At 43.7% G+C, this 17661-nt stretch overlaps 2 protein-coding genes across 2 annotated transcripts in view; both read left to right on the forward strand.

The window, feature by feature from the left end:
- LOC126403125 (interleukin-1 receptor accessory protein) overlaps window positions 1–13001 on the forward strand; it is a 27908-nt gene extending 14907 nt beyond the window's left edge. The window contains exons 5-12 of the mRNA XM_050065598.1: window positions 1047–1272; window positions 1370–1538; window positions 1632–1703; window positions 4315–4441; window positions 4717–4865; window positions 4987–5130; window positions 7858–8001; window positions 10057–13001. Coding sequence (XP_049921555.1) covers window positions 1047–1272; window positions 1370–1538; window positions 1632–1703; window positions 4315–4441; window positions 4717–4865; window positions 4987–5130; window positions 7858–8001; window positions 10057–10508 — 1483 coding nt within the window. The 3' untranslated portion in view covers window positions 10509–13001. The remainder of the gene's footprint in view (window positions 1–1046; window positions 1273–1369; window positions 1539–1631; window positions 1704–4314; window positions 4442–4716; window positions 4866–4986; window positions 5131–7857; window positions 8002–10056) is intronic.
- Window positions 13002–14719: 1718 nt separating this feature from the next.
- LOC126403398 (uncharacterized) lies at window positions 14720–15676 on the forward strand. The gene has a single exon (XM_050066038.1). The coding sequence runs from the start codon at window positions 14791–14793 to the stop codon at window positions 15526–15528; it is 738 nt and encodes a 245-aa protein (XP_049921995.1). The 5' UTR covers window positions 14720–14790; the 3' UTR covers window positions 15529–15676.
- Window positions 15677–17661: the final 1985 nt, after the last annotated feature.

Consider the following 17661-nt stretch of genomic DNA (forward strand, 5'->3'; position numbering starts at 1 on the left):
TCCTGCCCGACATGTTATTAACTAGCCTGTGGAATAACCGCAGGTACCAGCCCTGGAAATTAACCTGACTCCTGTCTGACTGCTGAGCGTGGACACTTCCTGTGTCTGTCCTTTCAAAGTAAAGTCACACATGCTCCAGTCATATAGGTTTGGATTTATTTTGACAAGGCGCAGGTCCTGATAGAGTTTCATGTTTATTTATTTATTTTTCTATGACTGAGCAACCAATGAAATCCTACCGACTAATGACCTTTCTGGTCGATTGTCACCAAAAATATGTCAGCGACTTATCCTACGATATATGGACATAACCTCATTGTATGACAAAGCTTCACACAAATGTCTAACAGAATAAAATAATGCAGGTCAAAGGTCAGCTTGACTGTGACATCATCATGTTTTAACGTCATATCTCAGGAACAGAAGGGGAGACATTTGGTCAGATACTGAATTGGTGACTCTAATCTTGAAACTGTGCTGATTGTATAGATCTTCTGTGTGTGAAGCATCCATGTTTTACAAATTTCAGCTTCTCTGCAGCAGCGTATGAAAGATTGTCTGCCGTCATGGCTGCAGACGAGTCTGAATAGACACAGATATAAACTGTAACTGCACTGTGACTGGTCTAAAATGGTCTCAAAATGACAAGAACATTGTTTATTATAATTCTTTCTGGGACGATACATCATCCAACACACAGAGTTACGGGGTCAGGTCTGCTGTCACTGCTGCTGTGACATTAAACCATTCATTCGGCCCAGTGTGATCTAGTTTTATTTTCCTGTGTGGTCACAAGTCACATCCTGCTTCCTGTCTGATCATGTTTGCTGTTTGATGTCACAGGCAGTTTCATACTTGTGACCCCAAAAACAAAAGGTTGGAAATTACAGCTGAAGATGGCATCTTTGGTCTGTGGTCTGTTCGGCTGCACATGTCGTCCTACACTCAGTAACTCATCCCCAGGAGTCTTCATGAGAGACGTCCAATCAGAGAGCTTCTTGCTGTGATGATGGAGCTTCAGTTTTTGTTTGTCTCTGTCTTCGCAGTAACAAGTCGTCGTGTAGTCAGATCGCCATGCAGCTGAAGGTGCTGCGGCCCGACGACGTGGTCCGCAGCCTTGAATGCGAGCCTCCGGTTGCCATGGCAGCCAGCGAGGTGATCATCCCTTTTCAGGAGGGGAAGGTGCTGGACTGTCCAGACCTGGAGGAAGCACGCAAAATGGCCGAAGGAGAGCCGACCGTCACCTGGTACCATGTGAAACTAGGCGGCTCGGTAATCCATCCGTCCATCTGTCTAACATCTATCTAACATGTGGGTCAGCCTGTGGTCGTCTCACCGTCTCTCTCCGTCCTGTCTCTCTGTGTCTCAGCGGTGTGACCAGTACCCGTTCCTGGCCAGCAACCGGGAGCAGAGAGGACCCAGCCTGCATATTCACATCATGTACGAGTTCTATCAGGGGGTTTATTTCTGCACAGTCGACTACAGGAGGAGAGGCAAAGCCCTCAACTTCACCAGGAGCATCAACGTCAGCGCAGTCTGTGAGTCAACCACACCACTGCTGACAACACCACCACTGTACAGACATTGATTTACACCACTGTGAGGTTTAACACTCGGTTTTATTCCCACAGATCCGACTGCTTTGCCCAAACTACCCAGCATCCTCCACCCGGGGAAGGACCAGGTCGTCACTGTCAAACAGGGTGAGTTAACAGCAGGGACACTGTCAGCTGTCAGATCATGAAACCGTTTGAATTAAAATGTGATTAAATTAGCCTTTTAGAGATCCTGAAACAGATCAGCACAATTTGATCACAATTAAACGGGATTAGTGAAGGTCTACAAACAAGGTTACATCCCCATCAGGTGACGCAAATTCCTCCTGGCTGCATTTAAATCAGCTGTAGCGCTGTCAGTAAAACACATGTAAGCTCACACTGCTTTATAATGTGAAGGCAGTTTTTCCACAGTGGTTGTGATGAGATGATTTGTTGCTGATAGACTTGTGAAAACTCGATAAAATAAACCTCCAGTAAACCTTCAAATTCACAGACCTGTTCACCACCGGATTATTTCCAACACAGCCCTTTACGTTGTTTTAAGATACTGTAAAACTTTAGTTAAAAGCCCCGTCCCAAATAGACACCCAGTCCTGTTTACTGCCCTCATGTAGATACACATTTTGGTGTCACACATTATGGGGAGGTCTGACTTTGTATACATTATGGGGACATGAACTTGTGTGGTACATTATGAGGACACCTGACTTTACATACATTATGGGGACGCCATCGTGTTTCATACATTATGGTTTGACTTTGCATAACTATGGGCAAAACTTCCTGTGTCATACATTATAGAGACACCTTCTTGTGTCATACATCATGGGGACACTTTCTTGCATCATACATTATAGAGACACCTTCTTGTGTCATATACTATTGGGACACCTGACTTGGGGTCCCCATGATGATATACTCAATCATGTATCATGCATCATGAGGACACCTAATGTAGCATTTATTATGGGGACACCTGTCTGTGTCATACACTATGATGACACCTGACTTTGCATATCATCGGGACTCCATCGTGTATCATACATTATGAGGACACCTAAGTTTGCATATTTTATGAGGACATATGTCTGTATCATACATTTTGGGGACACCTCCTGTGTCATATATTATGAGGGTAGCTCACTTTGCATACAATATGGGGACACGTGAATGTGTTATACATTATGAGGACATGTACGTGAGGACTCATTGATCAGTGCACATGACAGTCAGCAGTTGTTGTTGAAGGATGCGGTCGTCGTGGTGATGGAGTGGTACAGCCAAACTGATCGCTGCGGTAATTTGTTATTGATCAGGAACGATTGTTGGATTAGAACAGAAGGAAAACATGGATCATACATTCACTGTCACACACACACACACACACACACACACACTCATGATGGCGACAGGAGGAGGAGAGAATAATGGATTTTTTAAAGCTTTTCTCATCTGGCGCTGTGGAGGACGGAGAACAAGTAGCTTTCCCAAAATGTCCGACTGTTCCTTTAACTCTGGACCTTTAACTTTCCTTGTGAAGCGTTGCAGAGTTTCACTTCTCCTGGAGTCTGATTATCGTCTCTGAGACATGCAGCGTCTTCACTTTAACTCGACCACTCCCAATAAAATAGTTATTCTGGAACTGGAGCAGGTTATGTTGAAATATTTGTTCATTTGTTTGTACGTGAAAAGCAAACAGGAAGTAGACACTCACATCCTGTCCTGCAGCACAGGCTTCTCCCTCTGATACTTTCTAACCCTCTCAGCAGCTCAGTGACTGTGGTGTATCCAGATGGGAGCTTCATCTGCTCCAGCCTCGTTACTGTTCATATTTCCTGTGTTTTTATGGGACCTCCGTCAGCTCCTCCACCTGCAGCAGGACTCTCAGGACATAAAGCTGCTCCGGCAGTGATGGAGAGGCGCTGCCTCCTCTGCCAACAACTTCTTTTAAATTGGTTTTTCCTGAGAGCGGCTCAGAGGAGATTCAACATTCACAAAGTTAATTGTGCGAACAGAACTAGCGCAGGCTGCAGGAGCTCGTCCAATAAAAGAGAACGAGCCGTTAACGAGGAGCACGGAGACACGGCGCCAAACACGTGTCACATGAACATGGATTGTACATCACTGCTGAACGGGTGGTGAACTGCAGGATGTTTAAAGGAAGCGTGTCTCGTGCACAGACACTGTTTGATGCTTTATTCTGACTGTGACTGCGGCAGTTTGACCGTCGAGCTCTTCTGTGCATGTCAGGAAGTAGAGTCTCTGCTGTGCCCTCTGAATTAACGCTGTGGTGTTGGTGCTCCAGGTCCTCCTCAATCTGGACACCCAGAAACCAGACGTCAGAGCCCGTCTCCACACTCAGGCTGATGCTTAATGACTGAATGTCCGTTTTATTCCTCCTGTAGTCGACCATCAGCTCCTTGGTGACTCTAAATTGTCCGTAGGTGTGAATGTGAGTGTGAATGGTTGTCTGTCTCTATGTGTCAGCCCTGTGATAGTCTGGTGACCTGTCCAGGGTGAACCCTGCCTCTCGCTCATCCTGACTGAAAGTGATATAACTTTAATTCTGTGATATCATGAAACCGCACATGTTCTGAGACGGTATCGCACAGTGAACATTTCATACCGTTGCAGCCGTATCGCATTCTGTTTTTAACTGATGTTTTACACAGCGTCCCAACGTTTTTAGAGTCGGGGTTGTAAATGTGTGTCAATGATGCTGAGTTCTGACTGTGAATCTTCTCCTCCCTGTCAGACACCGAGGTGCGTCTGGTGTGCGTAGGTCTGTTCCCCTACCTGAACTCTCCACGGGACATTTGGTGGACCGTCGATGGGAAGAAGTTGGATAAACTTGGTGACCCTCGATTCAACAACTCTGACAGGTGGAAGGAAAACATGTTCAGTCTGAGGTTTTATTAATGTGTTACATATAAAGCTTGCAGCTGCTGTGGTTGTTAAAGAGCGTCCCAGTGAGCAGCTGCATCCCTCACCCTGCTCATAAACTCTGTGATTGTCAAATACTGAGCTTGACATAGAGCGCCGAGCTCAGCAGGTCTCTGCAGAGGGTTAAACATACAGGATTTATGGGTAATAAATCATCAGTGTTTTACTGCGACTGAGTGTTTGACAGATATGATGTGTGTGTGTTTGTTTGCAGGGAGGTGAAGTACGACCACGGGGACCGCACGTTGGAGAGCGTACTGGTGATCAAGGACTTTCAGTCTGAAGACCTGAACAGGGAGTATAACTGCTCCGTGAGGAACGTGAAGGGCTTCGAGACCCGCAGAGCTCACCTGGAGGAGGAGGGTGAGGACACACAGAGATGAAGCTGATATCCTTTACTGAAAATGTCAGACTCTTCCTTTGAATCTGCCCGGACAGGTGGACAGACAGGTATTAAAGTTCAGGTGTGTTTGTTTTGCATCAGTGTCGCTGCCGTCGGTGGAGCTGGGCTGTGGTCTCGGTGTGACTCTGGTCCTCATGCTGCTCCTCTTCGTGGTTTATCACGTCTTCTGGTTGGAGCTGCTGCTGCTCTATCGCTCCTGGTTTGGCACCGACGAGCGGCACACAGGTAAGCATCAGGCGACGCCTCAGGTGTGGCTTCTTTTAAAAACCTGTCGCCTCTTCTGATTTCATTTAAGTCTCAAATAAAGTGCTGTGCAGATATCAGCAGGTGAACTTATTGGTTGTTCTCTTATTTTAATTTGTAAAGTTTTTTGTGCCACTTTTTATGCCTCCGCGCCGGCAACAGGTTTCATGTTTCAGGTTGTCCGTCCCATTCTTGTGAACTCAGTATCTCAAGAACACCTTCAGGGAATTTCCTCAAATTCAACACAAACACAAAATAATGAAGGTCAAAGGTCAGCTTGACTGTGACATCATCATGTTTTAACGTCATATCTCAGGAACAGAAGGGGAGACATTTGGTCAGATACTGAATTGGTGACTCTAATCTTGACACTGTGCTGATTGTATAGATCTTCTGTGTGTGAAGCATCCATGTTTGAAGCTGCGTCCACTGTCATGGTTCCACGTGAGTCAGGACAGACATGGATGTAAACTGTAACTGTGCCCTGACCGGTTTGTGGAGGCAGTATTTCTAGTTTCTGTGCTGTTCTGCTGGTACGACAGTCTAATAAACCCACAGATGTGTCAACACATTTAAATGATTTAGCACCTTTTTGTATAATTGAAAAACATGCGAGCAGGAAGAAAAACATTTTCTGAAGTATGAGTAATAAAACTGGACCCTTGTCTTCACCGTTTCACCTTCAGCACTTCACATTTTACGTCCTGATACTAAATTTCTTGGGTTTAACGATGGTGATTGTTTCTGTCTGGCTGCAGTTGGAGCATTTAGATTATTAAACCTCACATCAGTAGAACAGAGGATAGTTGCTCGTCACGCTGCCAGATTTGTTCATTCAGCCCCAAAAATGTTGCGACACCGTGGACGTCTCAGTGCAGCGAGCCCAGAGCGCCGCTGCCAGCTCAAACAACCTCGTTCAACATTTTTATGGCGAAGCTTTTAACTCAAGACCACAAAACCTGCGTCGGACGCCAGTAACATTTACAACATTTACATCCTGTGCATCAAAGTTATCATCTGCACACAAATAGCCTGGTGTGCACAGGTTCTGATCCTGTGCATGCATTTTGATCACAAATGATCATGTCAGCACAAGTTAGTGTCACTATTTTATTTTTTTTTAGCATGGGTACACAAATTATTATCTTGTGCACGTAAAGTAATGTGACTTGTGTGCACAAATTATTTTGTGTCTAATCATTTGAGTGCACAAGATTTAAAGAACGTCCTTCGCAACTTCAGGGGCTCCGTGTTTCCTCAGTGTTGCTGCTTATTGTTCTTCCTCTGCATCTGATGATTATTATTATTAATAATCAGATGTCGGAGTTTCCATGAACGCACCCTAAACTTTCAAACCCAGCTCATGAATGCATCAGGGGAAAATGAACACAGATAAAAAGTGACAGAAATCCATCGACAGTAAGTTTTGAGTCTGCAGATGGATTTTAACCTCTCTAACTCCGCCAGGATGCCGACATCCTTGCTCCCCCCCTCCTCTGTTAAATGGTATCTCCCAGGCGCACTACGTCATCAAACCATGTGATGTTTGGTATTGCCGGATTCAGGAAGCTCTTGACTTTTCAAAAATAACATTGTTTTTCTTTTATTTATTATGTATTTCACACCAGAGCAGCCTAAACACACAAAGTCCAAAATCGCAATGAGTAATGACAAGTCATGTCATGCCGTTATTCGACAGGAAAAAGTTAAAGGATTACTCGCGATCTTATGTGGAGCTGTTAGCGGGCACGTAGCTGGTTTATAAAAGGTAAGAGTCTCACTCCTACCACTATTTTTGGCTGAGATATACCGTCTAGAAAGTGGGATCATAACTTTCACGTTTCATATGGCTTTATTTGGTGATATTTTATGGTGTTTCTGTGTCATAAACAACATCAGCTATCATAATCACACCTGATTTCAATAAGGTACAATGTTTGAAGCTGGCTGAGTGTTGTTTGATCACTGATAGTACTGTTTTGAAGCAGAGTGACCCACTTGTCATTTGGAGCTCCGCCTGGATCTTTTCATGGTAAAAACACTGTAGAATGGTCATACTTTGAGCAGTCTTCTTCAAATTTGAAACAAGTGTTCATTGATAGTGTGCCTACAGCCCCATAGTGTCATTTACCTGCTCAGATGAAGCCACAGACAGTTATTCATCCTGAAACACATTTTTATTTTATTTTAGGCAAAATCTTCAATTTTTACTGACTTCAGAGGCCCATTACTCTGTCTCTGTATCACCTAGAGTGTTTCTGACACTTTCACAAGAAACTTCAGGGAGTTTTCTTTCTGGCAAGACCTCATGCATGCATGTTGTCAGAGTGGTTCAGAAACTACAGTCATTTTAATGTGGGTATGTCATTTTAGGCGTTTTCGCTACAAAATGTGGAGTGCAAGAGTTAATAGAAACTCATCAGCAGAGACATGACAGATTTTATGTAATGTGTTACAGAGAAAACAGAAAAATACAGCTGTATGTTCCTTGAACTCATCATGATGTTGAGTGGGAACTTTTCTCTGTGCAGATCAGATCAGGGGAGTTTTTGACATTTATGTCACAAAGGTTTTGACTTGACTTCCTGCAGATAAGGATGTGGAAAAAATGTTTTTCCCCCGGTGACACCTCCTAATATGTAATCAATACTCTGTGTGTGTGTGTGTGTGTGTGTGTGTGTCTGTGTGTCTGTGTGTGTGTGTGTTCAGATGATAAGGAGTATGACGTGTACATCTCGTACGCGAGGAACAGCGAGGAGGAGCAGTTTGTTCTGTCAATGCTACGCAGCGTCCTGGAGAACGAGCTGGGATACTCAGTGTGTATCTTTGACAGAGACAGTCTGCCGGGAGGGAGTGAGTACTCACACGTGCTGCAGTACACACTGATACTGCAGGACGCACTCTATATGATGGTACACACACACTTTCTGCAGTACAGTACACAGTGATGATGCACTGCACACAAACATAATGCAGAACAGTCGGTCTACACCAGGAGTCGGCAACCTGTGTTACATTTTCTGCCAAATCTAAGAGAAGATTAAAATGTGTTGAGCTGCTAAAAACATATTTGAGCCTCACAGTGAAGGTAACACAGCCTGTTAAGTCTTTCCTTCGTTAATATGTTGAAGTCGGTTTTTAATGATTATGTGGTTCTTTAACTTTGAAGTTTTGGTGTTGAAAGCGAATGAATCTGTACATGCACTGTTGAATTCTCAATTTCTTTCCCTTTTTTTGGATCTAGACTTCATAGCTAGCGCAGCGAGGGAGACTCAAGGCCGACCACTGCTACTGAGGTTTGGCAGAATTTAGAGGAAGAGGCTCCAGGCAGTCGACTGATGGAGCACATTTTAGTTGACGAAATGTTAAAACCTTTTTTTATTCAGTGTAAAGTTGGAGAATTTAAGAATCACTAGGTCTCGGGGGCAGCAGGCTGAGCAGAGTATTCTAGACGTCCCTCTCCTCAGCAACACTTCCAGCTCCTCCTGGAGGACCCCGAGGGCGTTCCCAGGCCTGATGAGATATGTAATCCCTCCAGTGGGTTCTGGGTCTGCCCCGGGGCCTCCTACCAGTGGGACGTGCCCAGAACACCTCAGCTGACCCTCTGATTAGTCTTGCTCCCAAGCGAAGGAGTTCAAGTATCTCAGGGTCTTGTTCACAGTGAGGGTAGAATGGAGCGTGAGATGGATCAGCAGTTTGGTGCGGCATCTGCAGTGATGCAGGCGCTGTGCCAGACTGTCGTGGTTCAGAGGGAGCTGAGCCAGAAGGCAAAGCTTTCGATTCACTGGTCCATCTCCGTCCCAACCCTCACCTATGGTCATGAGCTCTGGGTAGTGACTGAAAGAATGAGGTCACAGATACAAGCGTCTGAAATGAGTTTCCTCTGTAGGGTGTCTGGGCTCAGCCTTAGAGATAGGGGGAGGAGTCAGACACCTGGAGGGAGCTCGGAGTAGAGCCGCTGCTCCTTCATTTCCATATACTTTCTTTTGAAGTCACAGGGAGCCTTTAGAGAGGGGCCAAAGAGCTGCAGGTTGCCGACCCCTGGTCTGCGCTCTGATACCACAGTACAATATAGTCTCACAACAACTACACATACAACTGCCAGGAGTCCTGGTACTGTTCATATTACCAGCTCTGCTCAGACTCTCTACTGTCACTGCTACCAGTCATATTACTTCTACTAATACTTCTACAACTGTTGCTACTGCTCCTGCTCCTTGTCCTCCTCCTACTTCTACTTCTACTGCTCCTGCTGCTCCTGCTGCTGCTCTACCTGCTACTGTTCCTACTTAAGCCCAGTTCAGACCAAAGATTCACGACAAGATTAAACACTTCCAGAACGTTGCAGAGAAAAGTGTCAGTGGTGTGAACCGGCCGGTCTGAGCTCAACTCAAGCCGGCTGATGGTGTCACCTGACACTCAGCAGTCACACCACTGCACAAGTATAAATGCTCACAACGGCGTAGGCTACAGCGCACGCTCTGCATAGTATAAATCTACCTTTACACAGCGTACACACACTCCCTGTCAGGCGGGTTAAACCAAACAAGACAGAAACAAAGATAAATTAATAGAAAAGTTTCGTCTGGCTGTCAGACCTTTAGGAAAGTGACGTCAGGAAAGTTTGAATGTGTCATGCTGACGCCTTTTTCCCACCATTTATCTGCAGAGTTTACCAACAGCTCCTGTTTTACTCACAGATTGTTAATCAGATAACGAGCTGATGTCAGATCTCAGACATTACGTCTACTGCCTCCACTATTTCTGCCGATACTCGTACTGCAGTTGTGTCACTGATGCTACAACTGCTGCTGCTGCTCTCTTTATTCTGTCTGCTACTTCTGCTACAGGCCAACAAAACACACTTCATCCATTCATCCATCATCCCTTCCTCCTCTCTCCCTGCAGCCATCACTGATGAGACTCTGAGTTTTGTGGCTCGTAGCCGTCGCCTCCTGGTGGTCATTAGCCCTGGCTACGCCTCCCAGGGCTCCCAGGCCCTGCTGGAGCTGCAGGCCGGCATCGATGGCATGGCGAGGGGCGGGCACCTGCGGGTGATCCTGGTCCAGTACAAGCCGGTCCGGAGGCAGGGCTGGGTCAGGGAGCTGAGGAGGGCCCGGGTGGCCCTGGCTCTGGTCCGCTGGCAGGGGGACAAGTCCAAGGAGCTGACGTCACGCTTCTGGAAGAGGCTGAGGGTGGAGTTACCTGTGAGGAGGGTCAGCAGCAGAGGGGAGAAGGAGGAGAGCAGTAAGGAAGTGGCTCTGATGAGGCTGCACAGTCAGAACAGCACAAACTCCCAAACAGGCCTCATCAGCAACACGATCAAAGACCCGCAGAAGATCCTCAACTCTGCAGCGTAGACACGACAGACGTCTGCGGCGTGTTCAGTGTCCACAGAGCTGTCATCACGTCTTTATGACTGAGACCACAGGTGACAGATGTGTGGACAGCCTTCATCTACAGAGATGTTTCTGCCTCTATTTTCAGTCTGTTTTTAACTCTGGCATAGTTCATCTGGTACCGTCACCGTGCCTGTGACTCAGTTATGATGCCAAAACAGTGCCTTATTAATTTCAACCTTTCCTGCAAAACCTTCATTATAAAACACTCAGCAGCTCAAAAAGCAAAGAGAAAAGGAACGAATGAAACAGTACAGAAAACTGTGGTGCTTCTCAGATTAATTTTTCATAAACTCAGCTTCAGTATTAGTCGTCCTCTCATTATCATCATCGTTACCATAAATCATTTTTCATCTGCACACTATCCACTAATTATCACTGTGTATTTCATATTACTGTATCGTCTGTACAGATTTCAGAGCACTGTGTTAAGTCTGGTTGCACACTGGTGTTTGTTTTGAACCCTGGAGTTAGGGTTGAGCTCCGACTGTTTGTCCACAGCAGCCGAGACGTCTGCTAGTCGAGGCGAAAATATATAAATTTTTCTACACCACGACACATTTCATTTTACTCCATAGACTCAACAGCCTCAGTTGTGCTTAGGTCCACCTGGTTTTTGAGCCAAAGGCTAACATTAGCACGCCTTAGCATGTTTCATGTTTACCATGCTAACAGTAGCATGTTAGCATGTGTTATCAGCATCAGTATTTGTATTATATAATACAGTGTTAGAAGAAAGACCAAAGGATTCACCCTCAGGGGACCATGAATGTCTACTTTTCAATTGTACTGCATCTTTAGACCGAAGTTGCAGGTTTACTTATTTCAGTTCAGTCAGACTTTTCTCTAAGAAATATCTCCACCCAGTGGCCAGAAAAATGTTGGCATTGTGCGTTTCTGCAGACCGCGCATATGTTACACTTGCACGTTATTTTATTATGTAGTGGATAAGTTGACTCTTTCTGTTTCAGCAGTGCTTGGGGTAATGTGAAGTTAGGTTTAGGCAGAAAAAGCACTTGGTTATGGTTTGGAAAAGATCATGTTTTAGCTTAAAATATACGATTTGGTGGCACAGTCATGGCTAGAAATTGCATGAGATTATCCCCACTGGAAGAATGGTGATAGGGTGTTAAAAAAACCCACCTGAAAAGTCACTGAGAAAGAGCCATGGTCTTGAACAGTGGTCTGAAGCTTGGCAGGCATCTTGCCTCAGTGACACACTCAACCACCATCCACCTACAGATGACAAAATCAGCTCATGTACTGCTTCACTTTAGAAATGTTGATATGATTCATATGAAAAATGCAAATATAAAGTGTCTGTGCAGAAATGTGAAAGGCCAACATTTTTTTCTGGTGACTGGACTGAGCCTCTGGTGACCATTAGAGGAGCTGCATTTAATACACTTCAACACTCAGCTGTGGTGGTCCCTAAACTTCTGTTAGATTTATTCCAAAAATAAAGTTGGGTGTCATCTGCGTAGAATGACACTCACAGTATCATATGCAACAGCCTTCAAAAGCACCACAGCTATAAAATGTTACAGAGGAAACACAAACCCACCAAAGAGGGATCCATGTTCTGCTTCATTTCACACATCAGCCGTAAATGAATGTATTTACAGATAAAACCTGATCGTTACTTTAAAATGTTGCAATTACTCTGCACTTTGTTTTTTGTATTTTATTCTGTTTGTCACTGCTTCCACTTTTATACCTTCAAAATATCTACAATAAATCAAGTTATATTTTTCTGTAAAAGAATGTAGTATATTCTAGTACAGTGGTTCCCAACTGGTGGGTCGCAGATCCATTCTGAATGGACCGCAAGTGACTTGCAAACATGTCAAGTTTATAAAAAGACACACCCTATTTTTAAGTGCATTTAATTTTCAGCACAGAGTTTATATTTTAAAGTTTCCTGCTGTAGAGTGAGTGACTAACAGACAGCTAATTGACAGAGACGGCAAATTAGCTTGATGACATGGCCAAACCCAAGTATGATGCCAAATGTATTAAACTGTGAACCTTGAACAAATGACTAGGCCCCGATCAGAAAGTGTTTTAGCAATTGGAGGCGACTTTTTATATTGTTTTTAATTAGAATGAAGCTTCATGCTCGCTGTTTTTGAGTTGCCACATGCCTTGGGTACTAAGGTGATGGGGTGGTTTCCTGGCAACAATTAAAAGGTGCAGCAAGCGTAGTGCATTTCGTAGTGCACTTTCTGTGTGATCGGGGCCAAAGGAGAAATCCAGACCAGTTGGGATCCACTGATCTAGTGCACAGTGTCGTATAAAGAAGACATTGTGCTATTCATCTTTAACACTTGGTAAAAGAACAGTAATGTAATGGGAGAATGCATCCTGCACCTTGTCATGCCTAAATGTTTATATTTTAGCAGTTTACAGTATTTCATCTATTTTTGTAAATAAATAAATTGTTCATTTCCACCATGTCATCATCATCATTTTTTCATTCTTCATTTCATGTCTTACATTTGCAGTTACACACAAGCATGGAGTCAAAATTACAATGCACATGTGACCACATATAAATAGTTCCTACGATTATTCTTTTCTCCCCAGAAGTTTAACATGAAATCACAGATTCTTTCTAGAAAACTGTTCGACTCTTAAAGCCATAAACATTCAAATTTCATTTTAGAATAAATATGTAATGCAGTACAGAGTTTAGTTTAATCTGCAACTGCATCACAGCATTAAGATGAATTACAGTTTGATAAAAAATTCTTAACTTAATATTCACCCACTGGCCTTTAATTGAATGTTATTCTGGACAAGAAAAGTTGACAAATTATTGATGGATTATTTGTCTTGTCTTGAATCTGTATGTTGATTAATGAGTGACAGTCTGGAATTTTAGATTCAGTCTGAGTCTTGCGATAAAAATGTTTTTTAGTTTTAATCACATTTTACTCATTTTTATCTTTCATAGTTTTAGTCGACGGAAATTCAAAACATTTTAGTCATGTTTTCTGTTGGTTTTTTATCTTTAAACTAATCCAGTGAGACTATTTCATGTCTCATAAATCAGACTCAAGGTATATAAGATAATGTGTGTGTCATGTCTCCAGCAGTGTGTGACAGGTTTAAGGGCTGATTTACGAGCACACACTCACTGATCATCATCTGAAAAGCTCAACATCTCTCTATTTATGCTCTCAACAAATAACTAATGTGAGCCAACTAGGATTTGTCCCCAGGTTCATTGTAAACTCTGACTTATCCATGTGACTGTTAAGAAGCAGAAACATAACTTGTTTCTTCATGTGCAACATGTTAGTCTGGAGGTTTAAACTGGTGTCCTCTCACAGAGTTGGTGATTCAAACTAAACTTTCATCTCTGTCAGAGAAAACTGATCTGAGTTCAGACTGTTTACTTACAGCACAGCTACACTCACAGATAACTGAGCCTCCTACCTGCCTGTCAAACACCATCAACCCACAAACCTTCTCCAGTCCGGACTGAGTGGAGTCCTGCGGGGTGAAGCTGTGAAGTCTGTGAGCGGAGCTAGCTGCTAACAGCCACCACTGCAACTAACAAACTCCACAAATCCATTCAGCAGCTCCACCATCCACAGTCAGACACACACGGCTGATTATTTACTGCTGAATTACAGCTCACAGCTCGCAGCAACCCAAACATCTTGGTGCAGACTATTTACTGGAGTTTACCAGCCTGTCGCTCATCAGGCATCTGAAGATCATTACAAGCACAACTGTTATTTGCTTTCAATGTCTGATAGTCCACTGTTAACATATTCATCACATCTCATCAACAAAAATGAAACAGAATTCGTCTTAGTTTTTATGATCAAAATCTGTTCTGAGCTCGTCACCATTTGGGGCATGTTCACACCGTCAATGTGCGTCCACTAAAATGTTTGTTTTTGTCACTGACAGGCTCAGATTATTATTCTAAGCATCTGACAGCATTATGAAAGGATCCCTACAGAGATAGAGCTTTGTGTTAAAGAGTAAGATCCTTGTTGTTCAACCAAAAACAGTCTCGTACCTCGAAGCAGCAGCAGCAGCAGTAGTAGCAGCAGGTGTAGTAGCAGGTGTAGTAGCAGGTGTAGTACTGTCGACACCTCCATCATCAGTAAAGCTGCTCTCTGCTGGACTGTACAAACTGTGTTTAATCTGTTGATATTTTAGCAGCTGCAGTTCCTGACTTCCTGTTTGTCCTCTGTCAGACCTATCAGAGGCCATCCTGCACTCGATGCAGCGGAGCCGCCGCCTCGTCCTCGTGCTCAGCCCCGACTTCCTGGCAGAGAAGAGCTTCAGCCTCCTGGAGTGTCGTCTGGGTCTGTACCTCCAACATGGCCACCAGGCCTCCATCGTTGCTGTAGTTTACCGCTCCATCAGTAAACTGCCCTGCGTGGAGGTGGCTCAGCTCCGGCAGGCCGCCACCACCACCGTGACTTGGCGAGGGAGTCGATCTGAACCGCGACGGTCACGCTTCTGGCTGAGGCTGAGGTTGGCGCTGCCCGTCCGCCCACTCGCTCTGGGCAGGAGGTTGATTGACAGCACGTCGTCTCATTCGGACCTCGCCGTCCTGGCGCTGCAGAGAGCGCAGCGGATCCAGAGTCAGAAAGACAGAGCCAATCAGAGTCGCAGAAACAGGCGGGCCCCACCCAGAGGGAGGGGCAGAGTGAGGAGGGCGGACACATGCAGGGAGGGGTGGTCACAGCACAGCACCAGCTGCTCAGGGTGTGGCTGTCAGGTGAGGGACAGGGGGGCGGGGCTAACAGTAGAAACAGAGATGCAGCAGGTGTCACATGACAGGACTGAGATCCGGTCGGATCCCATCCCTGAAACAGAGCCCGCCCCAACGCCAGACTCTACCCATGACCCTCAGTCAACTTCTAACCCCTCCCCTTCACCTGACCTGGCCTCAGACCCCGCCCCTGACTCCGCCCTCCCCACCTGCCAGCAGGAGGATGGAGGCAGCAGATGATTGGCTCGGGGACTTCTGAGTGATGTCAGCAGGAAAAGGGGAGGGGCTTGTGGATAAAACCGCTCCAAAGAGCCAGGATGTAGCAGAGGCTCCGCCCTGAAATCCTTTTTATACAGACACTGAGTGATGCTGCATTCAAGTCACACAGGAATGATGGTAAAACGGAACGTTAAGAAAAAATACAGCCGTAAAGCCAAACCCTGTTCTCTTTTCCCTAAACGTAACCACGTGTGTTTGTTGTTGAAGGAAAATAAATGTCAATTCACGGTGTTGTACCGACGTAGTGCTTTTATTTTGAAAGAGACTGTATGCAAACTGTACATTTCCTGTGAAAACAGAAGTGTATTTTGAAAACAGACAATGCATGTAACAGGCTGAAGTTGACACGGCGTCCCAGAACGTCAACAGCCAACACACCCAGGGTACCTTGGACGTCATATGTGGACGTGTCCATGACCTAACGTGGACATGTGACGAGGTCGCAGTGAGGACGTGCTGCTAAGGTCTCGTTTGACAGACTCAAACACACCAGAGGGCAACTGAATCCAACATGACCTGAACACAGCATCTTTATCAGCAGGTGATGTCATCAGCTCGTGTCTGTGAGGAGAAAACATGAGCGACAGCTGCAGAGACGACGGGACGTCCTTTGAAATAAAATTCACCTTTAATTAATCAGACAGCTGGAAAATGCCTTATTTTATACGCTGACAGTGAAGTGGTCACATGATGATTTATTGTGTTCATCAAACTTTATCAACTGTGTTTTCTAAAGCAGAATCTGCTGAATGTTCAGATGAGTTTAAATATGATGCAAAATAAAAGATATAAACATGACGTGTTATTAATCATCTGCTCATGTTATCTTCATCATGACACACGTTAGAACTACAAACTAAAAATGCACAGAAATCGTACAGTAAATTCAAAATGGCTGACTTTCTGTTGGGTTTAGGGAACGACTCCAGGAGGCTGTTTGTACGTCTTGGGACGTTTAACGTGCCTCCCAATTTTTGTACATTCTTCAGGGAGCTGCTTCGATGAAAGTTTGTGAGAGGCACTTCATCTTTCAGGACCTTGAAGGCTTCAAATGTAACACTCTGAAATGTTTTACAGAGTGAGTATTATTTTAATACTTATAGCACATTTAGCTGATGATACGTATGTACTTTTACACACACACAGTCTCCACAGCAGGACTTTAACTGATTACAGAGTGTTTTATTCTGTGGTGTTGTTACTGTGACTCAAGTAAAGGATCAGAGCACCAGAGGAGGAAGAGGAACTTGTTCTTTACTGGAGTAAAAATACGAAAGTATTAGTATCAACATAAACTTCAAGTACCAAACACACAGTGACAGCTGGCAGCAGGTGAACTTCCTATATTTCCTGTTATAAAGCCCTTAAAGACAAAATGTTTAACATCATTTTCTGCATCACACAGTCACACAACATACACATAAAACTGTTCACTGGTGAATAAAATAAATAACATACACATAAAACTGTTCACTGGTGAATAAAATAAATAAAAAAAAAAAAAATAAAGCAAAACAATAGAATTAAAAAACAATAAAACAAGATAAAATAAAATAGAAAATAAAATAAAACAAGGTAAAATAGAATTAAAAAACAAGATATAAAAGATATATAGATAAAATGGGAAAAAATTAAAATAAAATAGAAAACAAACAAGATGATAAAATACAAGATAAAAAAAACTAAAATACAAAACAAAAAAATAATATAAAATTAGAAAATAAAACAAAACAATATGAAAAAAAAATATATAAAAATATAAATTTTGTTTTTGTTGTTGTTTTTTTACTGAAGTAAAGTAAAAAGTATTAATATCAAAATATACTTCAAGGACCAAAAGTAAAAGCACTCATCATACAGAATAACATGTATGATTGTTTTATAATTATTGATGCATTCATGTGTTCATCACTTTAATGCTGCGACTGTTGAAGGTGGAGCTCATTTTAATATATTTATATTTTCATATGTGTTATTTTATAAAGGATCTCCTGTGAACTTCTGCCTGAGGATCAACACAGTGTTATTTAAATTATAAAATGTATTTGTTGATTATATTTTATTGTTAATCAGAATCTGCACAGTAACTGAAGT

Source organism: Epinephelus moara, chromosome 2, assembly GCF_006386435.1.
Source record: "Epinephelus moara isolate mb chromosome 2, YSFRI_EMoa_1.0, whole genome shotgun sequence".
Classification (NCBI taxonomy): Eukaryota; Metazoa; Chordata; class Actinopteri; order Perciformes; family Serranidae; genus Epinephelus; species Epinephelus moara.

Coding starts and splice junctions, on each gene's coding strand:
- LOC126403398 (XM_050066038.1), top strand. CDS start 14,791: ATGCAGCGGAGCCGCCGCCTCGTCCTCGTGCTCAGCCCCGACTTCCTG.